General features: G+C 37.1%; 1 protein-coding gene across 16 annotated transcripts in view; it reads right to left on the reverse strand.

Moving 5' to 3' along the window:
* Nucleotides 1-15,010, reverse strand: part of LOC135219441 (leucine-rich repeat serine/threonine-protein kinase 1-like) — a 940,187-nt gene that overhangs the window by 61,764 nt on the left and 863,413 nt on the right. For all 16 annotated transcript variants that reach the window (XM_064256227.1, XM_064256225.1, XM_064256224.1 and 13 more), the window contains one exon: nt 4,413-4,522. In XM_064256227.1, coding sequence (XP_064112297.1) covers nt 4,413-4,522 — 110 coding nt within the window. The remainder of the gene's footprint in view (nt 1-4,412; nt 4,523-15,010) is intronic.

Below are 15,010 nucleotides of genomic sequence, written 5' to 3' on the forward strand. Positions count from 1 at the left end.
TTAATGCTTTAGGTGCATTCAAAACTATGTAAACTGCATTCTTATTGCATTTTTCATCAAAAAAACCTTTAAATATTGATTACTTTGCATTTTTGGTGTCATAATTCATCTGCCAGATCACCATTTGTAGGCGTCGTAACTCTGGAACATGCGTCGTAACCCTGGAAATAATTTCTGATGAATATAATTGAAAAGCGTCATAACCTTGGAACGCCGTAAGCCGAGACCGTCGTAACCTGGGGACTGCCACTGTAAAGTGAAAAAAGCCTAGCTTGAATCCTTTGGGTGTCTAGAGTATGTAAAGATAAAATAAGGTTGTATACAGTGTAAAGGTAGCTGTAGTGTTCAAATTATGATAATCTGATTTTATGAGAGACAAAATTACAATAGTCTAACTTTATCCCATCTTCTAGTTACATAAGTTCAAAAACAGCAAAAGAGAATGATGAAAGTATGGTTTTAACGTTATACTTGTTGTGTAAACGTGTACAGCCATGAACAACTGAACGAAAAACAACTTTTTTTCCTAAGTACAACCAAAATGGATAACAACATCCATTAGGCTTGTATTTCAATCATTGTATTATAGTACACTATTACCATAGTTGTTATAAATGACGTTGTGTAGAATAGGACTGAGATATCTTAATGCATTAACTTTATTCGCAATAGATCATAGATCAATATAGATCAAAGATCTATAGCAAAATATACTGTTAAATTTAAACCTAGCTATAGCTGAAGCTGAGAAAACTGTTCAAGCTGCTAATGACCATTATCGTGCATCAGCAACAAGGATAAAACTCCAGTAAATGTATGCCATCAAACACAAATGTAGATAAAATTGAGAAAAAATAATTTTAATCAAAACTACTGTGCTTGAAAGAACACATTTTACTGTTGGTTTCATGCTGATAAAAGATAAATAACGTAAAGTTCGTATTACGATGATGTAAAGGAAAATTGCGAATGGAATCATGTATTGTTTTACTCAATAAACATGCTGCCAACGTAATCTGTTAACGAAAAAAAAAATTAGTTCACAATCACAACGAGACATATTCAAGTCATATTTCCACCTAAAAACATGTTGTATAGGTAATGAAAAAAAACCTTGTCCCATATAATTCAAGTATCTAGATATTCGTTTGTGCTAACTAGAAGCAAGAAAATTCGTTCAGAATTACGTTAAATGTGGCAAAACAAACACGTATTTGCCATCAGCATTTCCAAATAAAAAAATTGGCCGCTCCGCAGAATACCGGCTTAGATTTACCGTAGTATTTTATGAGAATACATACAATTTTATTGGATACAGTGAAGTAATGTATAACTTTTTAAAAGATTTAAGAAAAAGATGCACATTTACTTTTTCTTCTGTGCTTATCTTAATTTTCGTCACTATGCCATCTACATAGCAGTGGCATTTTAAGCTTGTAAGGTTGTACCTCAATTTTTTGCTCGCATAACAAAGCAAAAAATTGACTGAGTTACACAGATTGCAGTATTGCAAAATTGAATGCATACGCAAATTTTGTCTTTTTAAAATCAATTTATGCAACAATTGTGAATATAATTTGTTATAAAACCATGATTCAATTATATAAATTAAAATTTTATTATTCAGGCGCGACTGAACAACCTATTGTCTTCATCATGTGAAGGGCTGTTACAAAGACTTCAAATGGACATGCGTACTGCTGCTATATCATATTTATGTACAAAAATAAACAAAAATACGTACCCTGTAATACATTTTTCATACACATTTTAAACATAAAAGCATGAAAATGTATAAAAAAAAGCTGAAGTTTCATTAACAAAATGAAATTAATAAAATATAACCGCTTGAAGTCTTTGTAAATGCATTTTTCGGAACAGCTACGGACAAAAACAAACATGAAAAAGATTCTCTGATAACGCAGAGGGCAGTTACAGAAGCTGCCTTAATTTGTATCATATTTATGTGCAAAAGTAAAAATACCCTATATGTAATATATTTTCATACACATTTTAAACATAAAAGCATGAACATTTATAAAACTGACACATCGATCACTAAATATGCACTTTTTTTAACTATACATTTTCGGAAGAGTGGCAGGTGGTGGCTCACAAGAACGAACATGAAAAAACATCCTCTTTGATAAATGGAGGGCAGTTTCAAAAGCTGCCTTTGTATCGTATTTACGTGCAAAAATAAAAATACCCTATACGTAATACCTTTTTATACACATTTTAAACATAAAAGCATGAACATTTATAAATCGACACATCCATAGATAAATTTGCACTTATTTAACTCAATATTTTCGGCATAGAACAGCGTCAGGGGCATATAGTTTACCCTAATACTTATGTAATAACTCTCAATCAAATCTTTTAATATCATTTGCATAACCTTTATGGTCTGAATGGTATTTCTACAAATGTATGTACTCATCAAGACATAATGACACTAGCGGTGCTGTTAACCGAAAATTGTGCCATAAAAATACCTTATTTTTTAATGAATATTTTTGACTACAGCCGTAAAACCGATTCACCGCTAATTGATTGCGCTGTTAACCACGGGCCGCCTGTATATATATAAAGCTATGGCTGGTATTTCCTTTTATATAAACCATGACTTTATAAGTTACCTAAATAAGTGACTTTGCATACTGAAACTGCAAAATAAAGTTGTGGAAAATCACTTTTGGTATGCCCAATTAGAAAAAACATAAATCATGTATGCAAGGTTACAATATTCATCCTCATAAAAGCACAAGTTATTCTTAAATCTAAGTAAAACACTTTGTATGGATATGGACTTCCAAATCTTTGTAACTCCCTTGATATATAATAAAAAAACTTGTTAATTCTATGAAAATCAAAGGACTACTTCAGACAAGTTTTAAAAGTTATGCACAATACAGTCTTTGAAATACCTGCCTACTTGAACAGTTTTTTTTGGGGGGGAAATGCAGTGGTTGTTATTACCACTCCTTGCAATTCTTCTGCCATGACCTTTTTTGACAATTGGATATGTGGCTTCAAACAATAACCTATCCCATCCATAGAGGCATACTTTTTTGAGTTATGATTTGCACTCTCTCAACTTTTAAGATTCTGTCCTTTTTTCAGCATGGCATCATTTAGTGGAACAAATGATGCCTTTCCAATTTTTCACTCAAATTATTTGTTGCTAGAATTCCCTTGGATTTCCATTTTGAAGTTTGATCTTGGTTTTGCTCTACCTTTCTGATTAACTTTATGATTCTCTGTCAGAAATATAACTGCATTTTGTGTCACCTTAAGGCCCGTCTACACAAAGCTCGAGGAACTCTGTTCAATGTGATATCAGAAGTGGAGAAACACTGGTTAAGGTTCTGACATTTCCTGCTTCTGACGTCACATCGAACAAAGTTCGTCAGGCAAAGCTGGACCGTAGGGACAGGGCTCAAGGCTGCTCTAATCTGTTAGTGACCTCTATGCCCTTCATGAAATTTTATATTCCAGGTACTGATCCTAAGTTAGCCTTCTGTTGTCTCTGGGTTGGTAGCTGGATTCACTTTGACATCTAGAATAGTTCCCTCTTTTGGTATTCATGCAATCCCTTCCAAGGATCAAAAGGTGCTCTGAGCCTATCTTCAATAGATCGAGTCTATTCCACCTTCAACCACTCAACTGTTCCAGCATATGGAATTATCGAGACCTGTCTTTAGTGGAGAATGTTTTGTCTTGGCTATGAGGGTTCTATCTCTATCCTAGAGGAGCCTACCCTCCTTCAGGACTAGGTCTCGGACACTGGTACCCAACATCTCTGGGGTGGATACTAGGCATGGCCAAGCCTTCTGGAGCAGTTTTTCCCTAGTGCTGTCACTTTGAATGTGGTGGATTTGCATCCTTTGTGGCTTATTGCTTGCTACCCATATCCTCTTCTTGAATGTCTGGTTAGAGTATTCAACTTACTTTTCTTCATATTCCTTCATCTGCCATCTGGTACCTGATACCATTTTTACATAAATTCAAGATTTAAGCCCCTCTATGGGTTTTTTTTGCCTGCAGACCCATTTTATGAGAGTACCCGATGTTTGGAGATCCTTCCATTGCAAATCTTTAAACATGAATCACTCATGTTTGGCCTGGCCTTGCCAGCTTCCAGTCTTCTTTCCTTCAGATGGATTTCTACCAGCAATATCTTTCTTGGGCTTATATGCTCTATTCTCCTTCCTAAATAGCAATTTATTGCCCTCCTTTTTTCCCCACTCTCTCAGATGGAGTTTGGCACATTATAATAAGCAGCGCTGATAAGTATATCAAATACATGTAACAGGGAGTTGGTTAAGCATTTAGGAGTTTATTTTATAATAATGAGATTGTTAGAAATGTTTTATTGTAAAAACAGAGGTTTATCACTAACGTCTCACCTTTTCTGTATATTCTTCTTCACCATTGTGTCTCATCATCTCTGGAGCCATAAATCCTTCTGTTCCTCCAAAACCTTTTGTACCAGTGGGCAAGCTGGACCGACTGATACCTATAAAGCAATAAGAAATTATTAACCTACACTAATACTTGTGTTCCATTAAATATATTTATTACCTTTACCTCAAGAATGGTAGGTTTTTGCTTTGGTTGATATTATTTACTGTAATGTCCTGTAGTAAAACACAGACACAAAGGATGTAAGTACATATTTACATTTTTTGACAGTGTAGTCGCTGTTTTGTCCTCAAGAATTACCCTTCCAAGGGCAATACAGAGCTCCATGGTGACCTGACTAATGTCAGAGAATTCTCTTTTAGCTGGTCTTGTGGCTAGGTATTGTGTTTTAATGATAAACATTATAACACATGAGTATCAATGGACTCAGGATAAGAGGGCACTTTCTCTTTTCCTGATAAGAGGGCACTTTCTCTTATCCTAAACAAAGGCTGCTGAACTGTTTACGTCAAAACCCGCAAAAAGAAGAAGTGGCTACGTTCATAGGAACTGTCATATAGTTTACATAATGACCAAAAACGGGCCAAGAAGCCATTCCTTTTCTGGTCGGTAAACAAACCAGAGCTCCGAAAACTTCTTTCTTCACTTATTGATTTCATTACCGAAGATCATGGAAATATCTAATTTGAAAACTAAGTACATAATTTTAAGTTCCAGTTTTTCAAGATTTTTAGTTTAGATTTTTAGACTGTGGAACAATGATTTTATTGTGCACAAAAATCTGTAAACTGATGTTTTCGCTGTATATGTCGGTGCTTCTTGCTATTTATGATCGCTATTTGTAGAAGTGCAAATTATTTTCAAGAATTTATCCTTCTATTTAGAAAATTTAATCTAAAGAAATGTTTCACAATTATTAATATTATTATAAAATACAGATAATCCTTTCTGATAATGATGTTGGCAATAGACTACTAGCCTAGGCAATAGCCTACAATCTATACATCAATTCAGTGAGACTAAGGTAACTAGACTGTAGTAGATATTGTCTGTACCCCACAACCTAGGATTATATATTCTTAATGGTGAACTAAAATAACCTGGATTAGGTAGTAACCTGAATTAAGGCTACAGACAATATCTACTACAGTCTAGGTAATTTAGTCTCACTGAATTGATGTAGATTGTAGGCTACTGTCTAGGCTAGTAGTCTATTGCTGACATCGTTATCTGAAAGAATTATCTGCATATTTATAATAATAATAATTGTGAAACCATTCTTTAGATAATATTTCTAAATAGAATTATATATTTTTCAAAACAATTTGCACTTCTACAAATAACGATCATAAATTGTGAGAGACACTGACATATGCTGGTGAAAACACTGGTGTACAGCTTTGGACGATAGCCTAGTACTCTGGGCTATCATGTGCATACCCTTAAAAAGGAATTAAATAATTTGGATTGATCAGACAATAACCTACACTAGGTGACAGCCTAACTATAATTTTCACATTAATAAGTTACTTTTTTACATATAGATAAAAAACAGTACATAATCCAAACATGCAATGAGGTAGTAAACTAACCTGAAGGCTACAAATTACACCTGTTTAATCCCATACCATTAAAGGTGAATTAATTAATTGGGATTAGACAATAACCTATACTAGGTGATAGCCTAACTATAAAGTTTCACATTAACAATTTACTTGGTTTATATTGTAGACCAAAAACAGTAGGCCAAACAGGCTATGAGGTAGTAGCCTATCTTGAAGACTATAAATTACAACTAGTTAATCCCATACCTTAAAGGTAAATTAATCAGGATTAGAAAATAATGTAGTATACTAGGCAATAGCATAACTAAAATTTCACATTAGAAAGTTACTGTTTTATATAGTAGACCAAATAGCTTAGGGCTAGGTTTAAACAACCTTGGTTAAAGAAAAATGTTAGCCTAACTATCAGTAAGTTTCTGTTTTTATAAAGCCTTTATATCAAAATAATCTAAAATAATCTGGATTAGGCAATAACCTATACTAGGCTAAGAGAGAACAATTTGGGAAACATCCTATTGTTGGTTTACTGAGTGGTAGTTTAGCCAAAATAGCCTAGATTAGATATAAACAGTTTTTACAACTAGGGACTGGTACTGATACAGTACACAGTAGTGGAGCTCTTATGCAGCCTAAACTATCTTTAAAGGTGAAAAAGAAAAAAAAACTCAGAACAGGCTGTAGCCTAACCAGGTTAAGTAGGAACCCCCTTTCTAGTAGCCTAAAAACAGCATGGTTTATATCCTTAAGTTTTAAATAAGCCTATAATAGGCAGTGACCTAGAACAGGTTGAGCAGGAACCCTCTAGGAAATCCTGTATTCCTAGTTTAAAGTACATTATTCTAGAAACATTTAACCTAAAGCCATATAAAACAGTGGCTTGGGCTAACTAATCAAATTAGTTTATAGAAGATTAGTCTGAACTAGAGAAGACACCCTTTACCAGGATTCAAGTTGCTCACCAAGTAGCTCAAGCCTTCTGTCCCTTCACTTTAAAAATCATTAATCTTGAAAAAACAGATTTTCAGAATTTTGTAGGGGTTAAAAGGCCAGAGACAATGGCAGAATTAAAATCATTTGCCATGGTCATCCAAGTTTTTGAAAACTACACCAAGGAATGGGCAATGATACAACTCCCTTCTGAAGGGGAAAAGCTCCTTTTATATATAGCTATGCAACAATTGAGGATCCCTACGAGAAGAATCTCAAAAGGCGACGGCCTCGGCAGAATTTTGTACTAGGATTCACCTCTTTAGTATTAGTATAACCTCTTCCAAAATGCTCCAGAAAAATTGATGCTATTGTGGCCAAAAGTCTTATGAGAACCCCAAGGCAAGCATTCTATGACTTTTTAGAGTGGCATACAAAAGCATGAATGGAAACATTGGCAGGCTCCAACAAGTCACATCGCAATTTAACTTCCCGATTACATAACCCCTTCTGTAAGGACCTGTTTGAGGAGTCTGTTGTGGTAAAAAAGCTTAACAAGCAAGCCTTCTGACAGAATTGTAAAAAGAACTCAATTTTGGGCAAAAGGGGTATTTAGGAAACAAAAAATTGTAATGTCCCCTTACTCAACCCAAAAATGCTTGCTTAAAAAAAAGTAAGCCTTCACTCTTATTTTCCCCATAGACAGGTAGGTGGTCAAAAGGGACAATGCCTCATAAAGGGATGACTACAACAGCGAGGAAAATTTTTTCACAAGGTCCAAATACCCTCTTATAGGAAAAAGAAAAGCAACACCTAGAATGCCCATCAAGGGCAGATGAAAGGGCAGATACTAATAGGAATGGTGTGGTTGAGGGTCGACTTCAATGACACCACAGGCAATAGAAGTCTTCCCCTTGGGAACAGCATTAATCTTAAACGGGCTAGGGTGGGAACAGTTTTACCGCTCCCCTCCTGTTAAGGGGTTCTTCTAAAAATCAGACCCCTCTCTAGAAGGTTATGTGCAGAAAGGCCCTGTTAATGAGAGCCATGGAGAAATGTGTATATTCGCCACCAAGCACGTCTCTTTAAGTGTCCCCAAAAAGGATTCCTCCAAATGAAGAGTGATCCTAGACCTATCAACAACAAAGAAGCACATTGTTTACCAAATTTTCAAGATAACTATCGTTGCCCTAGTACGTTCAATTGTTCTAAAAGCGACATTGATAACTATAGATCTGAAAGATGCAAACTGGCATGTCCCTGTCGCTGTTCTGTTCTGCCCATTCCTAGGGCTCTGGATAGGAAAAGATAGATACAAGTTCAAAGTTATGCCCTGTGGGCTAAACACTCCCCTAAGAAATTTGACAAAATTACTAACTAGTATAGTTCTTTGGGAAATCTGGAATACAACTAATAGCCTACCTAGATGGCTGGTCAATCTGGGGCCCAGAAGAAAAGTGTGCTTGAAAAACATAAGAGCAGTGGTCAATTGACTACAGCCAAAAGGCTTTATAATAAATTAGCAGCATACGCTTTCAGTAGCTGGGACTATGTTGGGATACTTTTCATGGCCTGTTGTCTGTCCTCATCGTACTTGAAGCAGAATAAAGTAAGTCCTCAAAATGTGCCTTGCACAGCCCAGAGTTTCCAAACAGCAATTAGAATGTATGACCGGTTTGTTGCAATTCACATCAATAATAGGTCCAATACTGAGATTACAACATATGAATGTGAACAAATTCTAGCTATCACATGCAATAAATAAGATGTAAGACAGACCTCATTAAAAGATTATAAAAGTTGGGGAGACTACTTTGGCCTTGATCCCGGAAGGAATTTCTGGTGATACAGGTGACCCTGACTTCTCAGTCTGTACAAGTGATAATACACGCAGATATCTCACTGACAAGTTGGGAGGACATTGAGAGGATCATCAGGTGGCAGGGAGGTGGTCAGCTACAGAGGAATTGTTGTAGTATCAATTTCCTGGAGCTGATGGCTATTGTTTTATCTCACAAAAAACTCCAGAAGAGAGACTGTTGGTTATAGACAACATGGACGCAATATCTTCCATCAAGAGGTTGGGATAATGCTCACCTCCTCTCAATACGATAATGCTAGCAATCCTTCGATGGCGCAAGCAAGGAAGTGGCGCTTGTCTGCAATTCACCTTACACTATCTCTCAATGTAATAAATAAGACTCCCTATCAAGGAAAACGAGAGCCTCAACAGAGTGGATGTTAGATAACCACTCTTTTCAGAAAATAGCCAACATGTTTCCACAACTGGAAATGGACCTGTTCGCCACATATGAGAATCACAAACCGCCAGTCAAGACTGGAACAAGTGAAGGACGATATATCTTTTTCCTTCACTGTTCCAGATTTCAAAGGTGTTGTGTAAACTCCCAACCTTCAAAGGAACAGCTTACTTAATAGCCCAAAGGCCAAACAAGCATTGGTTCCCAATATTTTAACAACGGGTGAAGAGATAAATTCCAATATTACCCGCTGTTTTATCTCAGTCAGTAGGAGGGAAAAGTCGTTTATGGATCCTCCTTTCTGAGCCGAGACCTTCACTGGTGATTTTTTAAACATTATCTACCATGAAAATTACTCGCCTAACATTGCTATGTACCTAGTGCAAAACTACAGACTTCACATATCTGGCAACGCCAGTATGTATGGAAGATATGGTTAAATTATATCCATACCGAGTGCCCAGTACAAAATTCTAAGAAAACAATTTTAAAATTTCTTATCTTTTTTGAAGACAAATGCCTTGCAGTTACAACAATCATGGCATACAAGGCAGCATTAATGGAACCATCGATTTATGAATTTGGGATTGACTCTTGTATAACAATTGTCACTTCCCTTCTGCGGTCCTTTGCTTTACAAAGACCCACTCTTGAAAGATTCCAATTACTTGGTCCCTCAACAAGGTGCTTAGACTTCGATCACCCCCTCAATTCAGTGGACCCGATAAAATCACAACTCACAAGCTACAATAAGTGATCTTCTTGATTGCATTAGCATCAGGAGCTTATATTAGCAAACGGGGCTCTCTTACACGGGGGACAATACATCACGCAAACAGCTGACCATCAGTTATTACTACCCTCTGGCCTATCATTCCTGGCCAAGAATGAGATTCCTTTCAGAAGGGAATCTCCTATTCGAAGTAAACTAGATTTAGCAGACAAAACATTATGCCCAGTTCAAGCACTTAAGGTTTACCTAGAGGTCATGGCAAACATCACAGATGGTCTGTTTTTTCCAATACTCTAGTAACACTATTGCCACAAGCTTGAACAAAGTCGACTACACTGTGTATTGGTAGGGGCATGGAGTCCTGACTCATAGGCACTACAGCTGCAAACCACAGGTCTTCCTAACAGGTGGGTATGCTAACTATCATTGGGGAAGGTTTGACAATACTGCAACCATAACATAGCATGATTAGAAAAGTCACCACAGGACTTCACCCTAAAAAAACCTAAGTTCTCACTTAGTTTCTTGGTCTTTGCTACCAAATCTAAAGGTATTTGGAATAAAGAATGGGGCCTTGAAGCTTATGGCTTGACCCTGGACCAGAAATGGTTCTGGGTTGTGGGGATTAACATTCAAGAGGTTTTTGCCACCTGTCAATTTCTTTGTAAAGCTCCTTGAGGACAAGCCAACGACTACACTCTCAAAAAACAGGGTTTGACACAGGAAAAACCTATTTTTGGTAGTCACTGTTGAGTCCTCAAAATCCTCTCACTTCCCTGACAAAAAGACATGGGATTTGGGTAAGGGACCATCCTGCATTGGTCCGTTTTAGGTTGTATGTAAACAATATGATGGTGCGTATGTGCATAGCCACTCCTCCTTCTAGTGGGTTTTGACGTAGGTAAACTGAGTTCAGCATTTGCTGAGGATAAGAGAAAGTGCTCTCTTATCCTAAGTCCATTTATACTCTATCATGTGTTATAATGTTTATCATTACGACACAATACCAAGCCAGAAGACCAGCTTAAAGAGAATTCTTTGATATTAGTCTGGTCACCACGGAGCTCTACATAGTCCATGGACTCAACGACAACTACCAGAAATAGGTTTTTCATACATCAAAACCTGTGTTATGAGATAAAAAAAATTTTCAGTGTATTATATCACAGCATGCCTTATTATTCTAAGCAATTTGCACTGCATAATTAATTCTTATTCACAAACACAGAATGAAAAATAACTTGCATGTTTTACATACACAAACCTCTTACTGTTAGACCCAATTAGGGAAAAGAAACTAAATATTAATAGCTACTTGAACTATAAGCGACAAAGCTAGAAGCTTCCCAGTTAAGGAAATTACCTAATGTACATATTATCTGATGGCAATAGGAGGAGGATATAATCTAGTTTAATTGTAAAGTTCAATTAGAATTTTATGTGTCCATATGAATTACGTACCAAACTTTCAAATTTACTAATGTCAAACAACTACTCATGAACAAAAATCTTACCTTTGAATGCTTCAGCTCCCCTTTCATCTGACTGGAGATTATTATCAAGTTTGTATTTTGTACTGGTAACTTGGTTACTGAGTCTACACTCTCAAGAGATTTAACCCAGGCTTGAAGCAAATTTGCATATCATTAAAGAAGTACCCATGGTTGAGAATTTATGAGATGATGCTGATGATAACGGATTATTAACACTAGTGAGACCACGTTCATCTATGTCTGAGAGTCATCGTCTTCTCTGCTTAATCCTTAATCAGGAGTGCTATTTATTGAGCCTCCTCTATTCTACAAATTGAGTCTTGTGCTCTACCAAGACACCCAGACTCTACTCTAATCATGTTCAGGTGGTTTGCTGTATAATGAACAGGACCCTTATCATGAATGATTTTCATCTGATTTCCCACTCTCAGAGAAGGACAACCTGCTAACCCATTCAGTTTGGATTAATTGGTACTGTCTCCCTATACATAGTTGCTTCTTGAGTGCTAGCTGCTTTGGCAGGTGAGCTGTTACACACTTTGTAGCTGACTTCAGCTTCTATGGCCACCACTGACCACCTTTGGTTCTTTTCCTTTGGCTAATTATTTATTTATGAGTCATATGCTTCAAGTGGAGACTCAAATATCCTCCCATAAGCGGAGAAAAATTCTGCTAAAATGGGAATAACAGCAAAGAGGAGACATATCTCTTCAATGAAATCAACCAAAGAAGGTCAAATAAACTTTATAATGGTCCTTTGTTTTCATTTTGGGGTCTGAAAATCCAGTGATGTTTCCTGCATAAAACCCCAATTGCTAAAATTGATGTGGATAAACTACAAGTGTGAGAGTACCATGTTTTATAAGCATGTACTCTAAAAACTAAAATTCCACTATTACTGAAAGGAAACTCAGAAAACAGGCGGGATAATTGGGAGATACAGGACTCCTTAAGGATGTTGCACAAAAGAGTTAAAAGAAGAGTCAATTCTAAAAACCTTGCCTTTGGAGTACTGAACATAAATTATAACATCATCACCACCATTACTTAAGGTATGTTAAGAAGTTGGTCTGAGTCAAGAATGCTATCATATCACAGGCTTTTCCAATAATGTACTGTGCCTGGGGTAAACCTAGAGCTTCAAGCAAGTGTTTTTGCTTAACAAAAACCCATGTATCCAATACCCCCACCTACATTATTTTTACTTAGTTGAGTAGGAGACTTACTTATCTGTCTCACATGAAGCTCTCATTACACTGCTTACTAATAATATACGTGCAGGAGTTGCCAGATCTCACAGACTTCTTGCTGTACAATCTTTGATTGAATTAACTGGTTACCAGCTGGTGCTTGGATATTATCCTATTGTTAAGACCGAAGGTGTGTTAGCTATGACAAATACAAATTGATTAAAAATTTGTGATATCACTTCAAAGGTAGATTTTCTGTCGAGGATAATCTTGCCCAAAGTTCTAATACAAAATGGTTTAGGAGACCATATTATCAGTTAGTGATGTGAATCTGCAAGACATCTAGTTTGGACCTCTTCACTAAATATAGATAAGGGAAGTAGGTTTTCTTTTGTTTTGGAGAAATAAAAAAAAAGGCTGATAAAATGGGAATACCAGCATGGAGGAGAGATTCCAAAGCTCTGATGCCATCTACATAATGGTGGCCCACTCTGATTGGTATAAGATGACAATTAACCTGTTTGTCTGGGAGACAATCTTTGCAATTTTATAATAAACCTTTCCTAATCGGATGAAGCTTGCTATAAGCACTTGTCAAACACCTCTAACAAAACCAGAATTTCTAAAATAAAAAAATTCTTATAATCTCTTTGCTTTTACACTAATACCATCAGTAGGACTAAATACTAGGCTTTGTTTGTATAAAGTATGAAGAGTTATTTCCAAGAATTATTGAAAGATAATTAGTCTCTTGCAAAAAGAATCTAACACTAGATTACACATACCTCCAGAGCTCTTTGAAATAGCTAAATGTATGACTATTCACAGGAACTGACTTAGTTTGAGCAATTTAAGGCATCAACCATCACTTCTGTATACTACATACAATGGTATAAAAGAAGAAAATCTGTAAGGCTATTCATACCAAATGTAATAAAAAACAAGGATGCAGGGCAGTATGAGAAACAAGACTACTATGAGTGCCTACACAGATCAAGTGGTTTAAAATTATCTTTATCTTAAAGATTATCACATACACTCTACGGGTCAAAGCAATCCTGGACAAATCTGAACAATCAGATGATAGTTCTACTTGATATTTTTTCATTAAATGGCACTACATATATGCTGCTAACATGAGAAGCCTCTATATACAAACCTAGACCTTCTTGTTTTCATAGTGGAACCTGAATAAATGTGTACTAAAGGAAAAGAATACAGCACAAAAGAGCTAAGAGCATTCACTGCAAAAAAAGGGTTTTTCCCCCTTGGTGATTATACCTCCTATAGTAAGCAATGTGTTAATAGTGTCTCCACGTAATACCCGGCGTGTAAGCCGGAGAGTGTTGTGCAACTCCAGATATACTAATATTCTTTCTGCTCCAATCAGTGCCTTAGAAATCTTTCAAATCACAGCTACTCGAGGCCTATTGGTCCTGGGAAATGGGTAAAAGAATGCAGTGTATGTGATAGTGCTTGACCCCTCCCTTATCACAAAAATGTCACCCGACCAACCTCCAACCGTTGCGCAAGTGACCCTGGCACCACCGGTGCCTGTGCCCCACACACAAGCTCCGTACTCGCGAACAATTGTCTTTACTATATACAATACCAATCGAACCATTCCGACGTCGAGTCCGCTATACAATCTGTCAGTGATGCCTTCTCCGATGAGGAAATCAACGTTGTATATACTAAATGCAAAGATCTGATACCAGAGAGCATTCTCAAGGAGTAATCTGCGAAGAACTTATCCTCTCACAAGAAAATATCGTATATCAAGTGGCTAAGGACCTGCTCGGTGGAAATCTACGCTGATGACCCTTACAATCTGCCTCCAAAGGGGCCTACTGACCCAAGCCTACCTGCGGTGTACCACACGCCAGAAACTGCCTTCCAAACAGCAAAATCTCTCTCAGAAATAATTGGAAAAAACTCGGAAAAAATTGAGGAGACAAATGATAAATTATCAAGAATCTGGGACGTGATCAAAGGACTACAGGAATCCCTAAACAGTCTTAAAACGGTGGAAACAAATAACCTCACACGGATCTGGGATGCGATCAAAGGAGTGCAGGGATCGATAGACAATCGCACAGATAGCCACCAGACTCCTACGAATGCGGCATCCAGTTTTTCCTCGCCTCCCAGCAACACGGAAGTGCCCCCGTCTCATATAGACCGTTCCGAGGGGACTGTTGGTCTCTCAACCTCTTCTCCCTCCCCAGTGCCTCCGGTGGAAGATATATCTCCGGTGACGTTTACTAGCCCTCGTAATCCTCCCCACCCTATCTCTCCCCCCCAACCCCCCATCGTAGATGCAGATGGAAGTGATCAGGAGGGGTCTGGCAGCTGGCAGATACAAACAAGCAGAAAGAAGAGAAGAACCTCTCGTTTGGCTGCTCGACCAGAG

This window comes from Macrobrachium nipponense, chromosome 1, assembly GCF_015104395.2.
Source record: "Macrobrachium nipponense isolate FS-2020 chromosome 1, ASM1510439v2, whole genome shotgun sequence".
NCBI classification, from domain to species: domain Eukaryota; kingdom Metazoa; phylum Arthropoda; class Malacostraca; order Decapoda; family Palaemonidae; genus Macrobrachium; species Macrobrachium nipponense.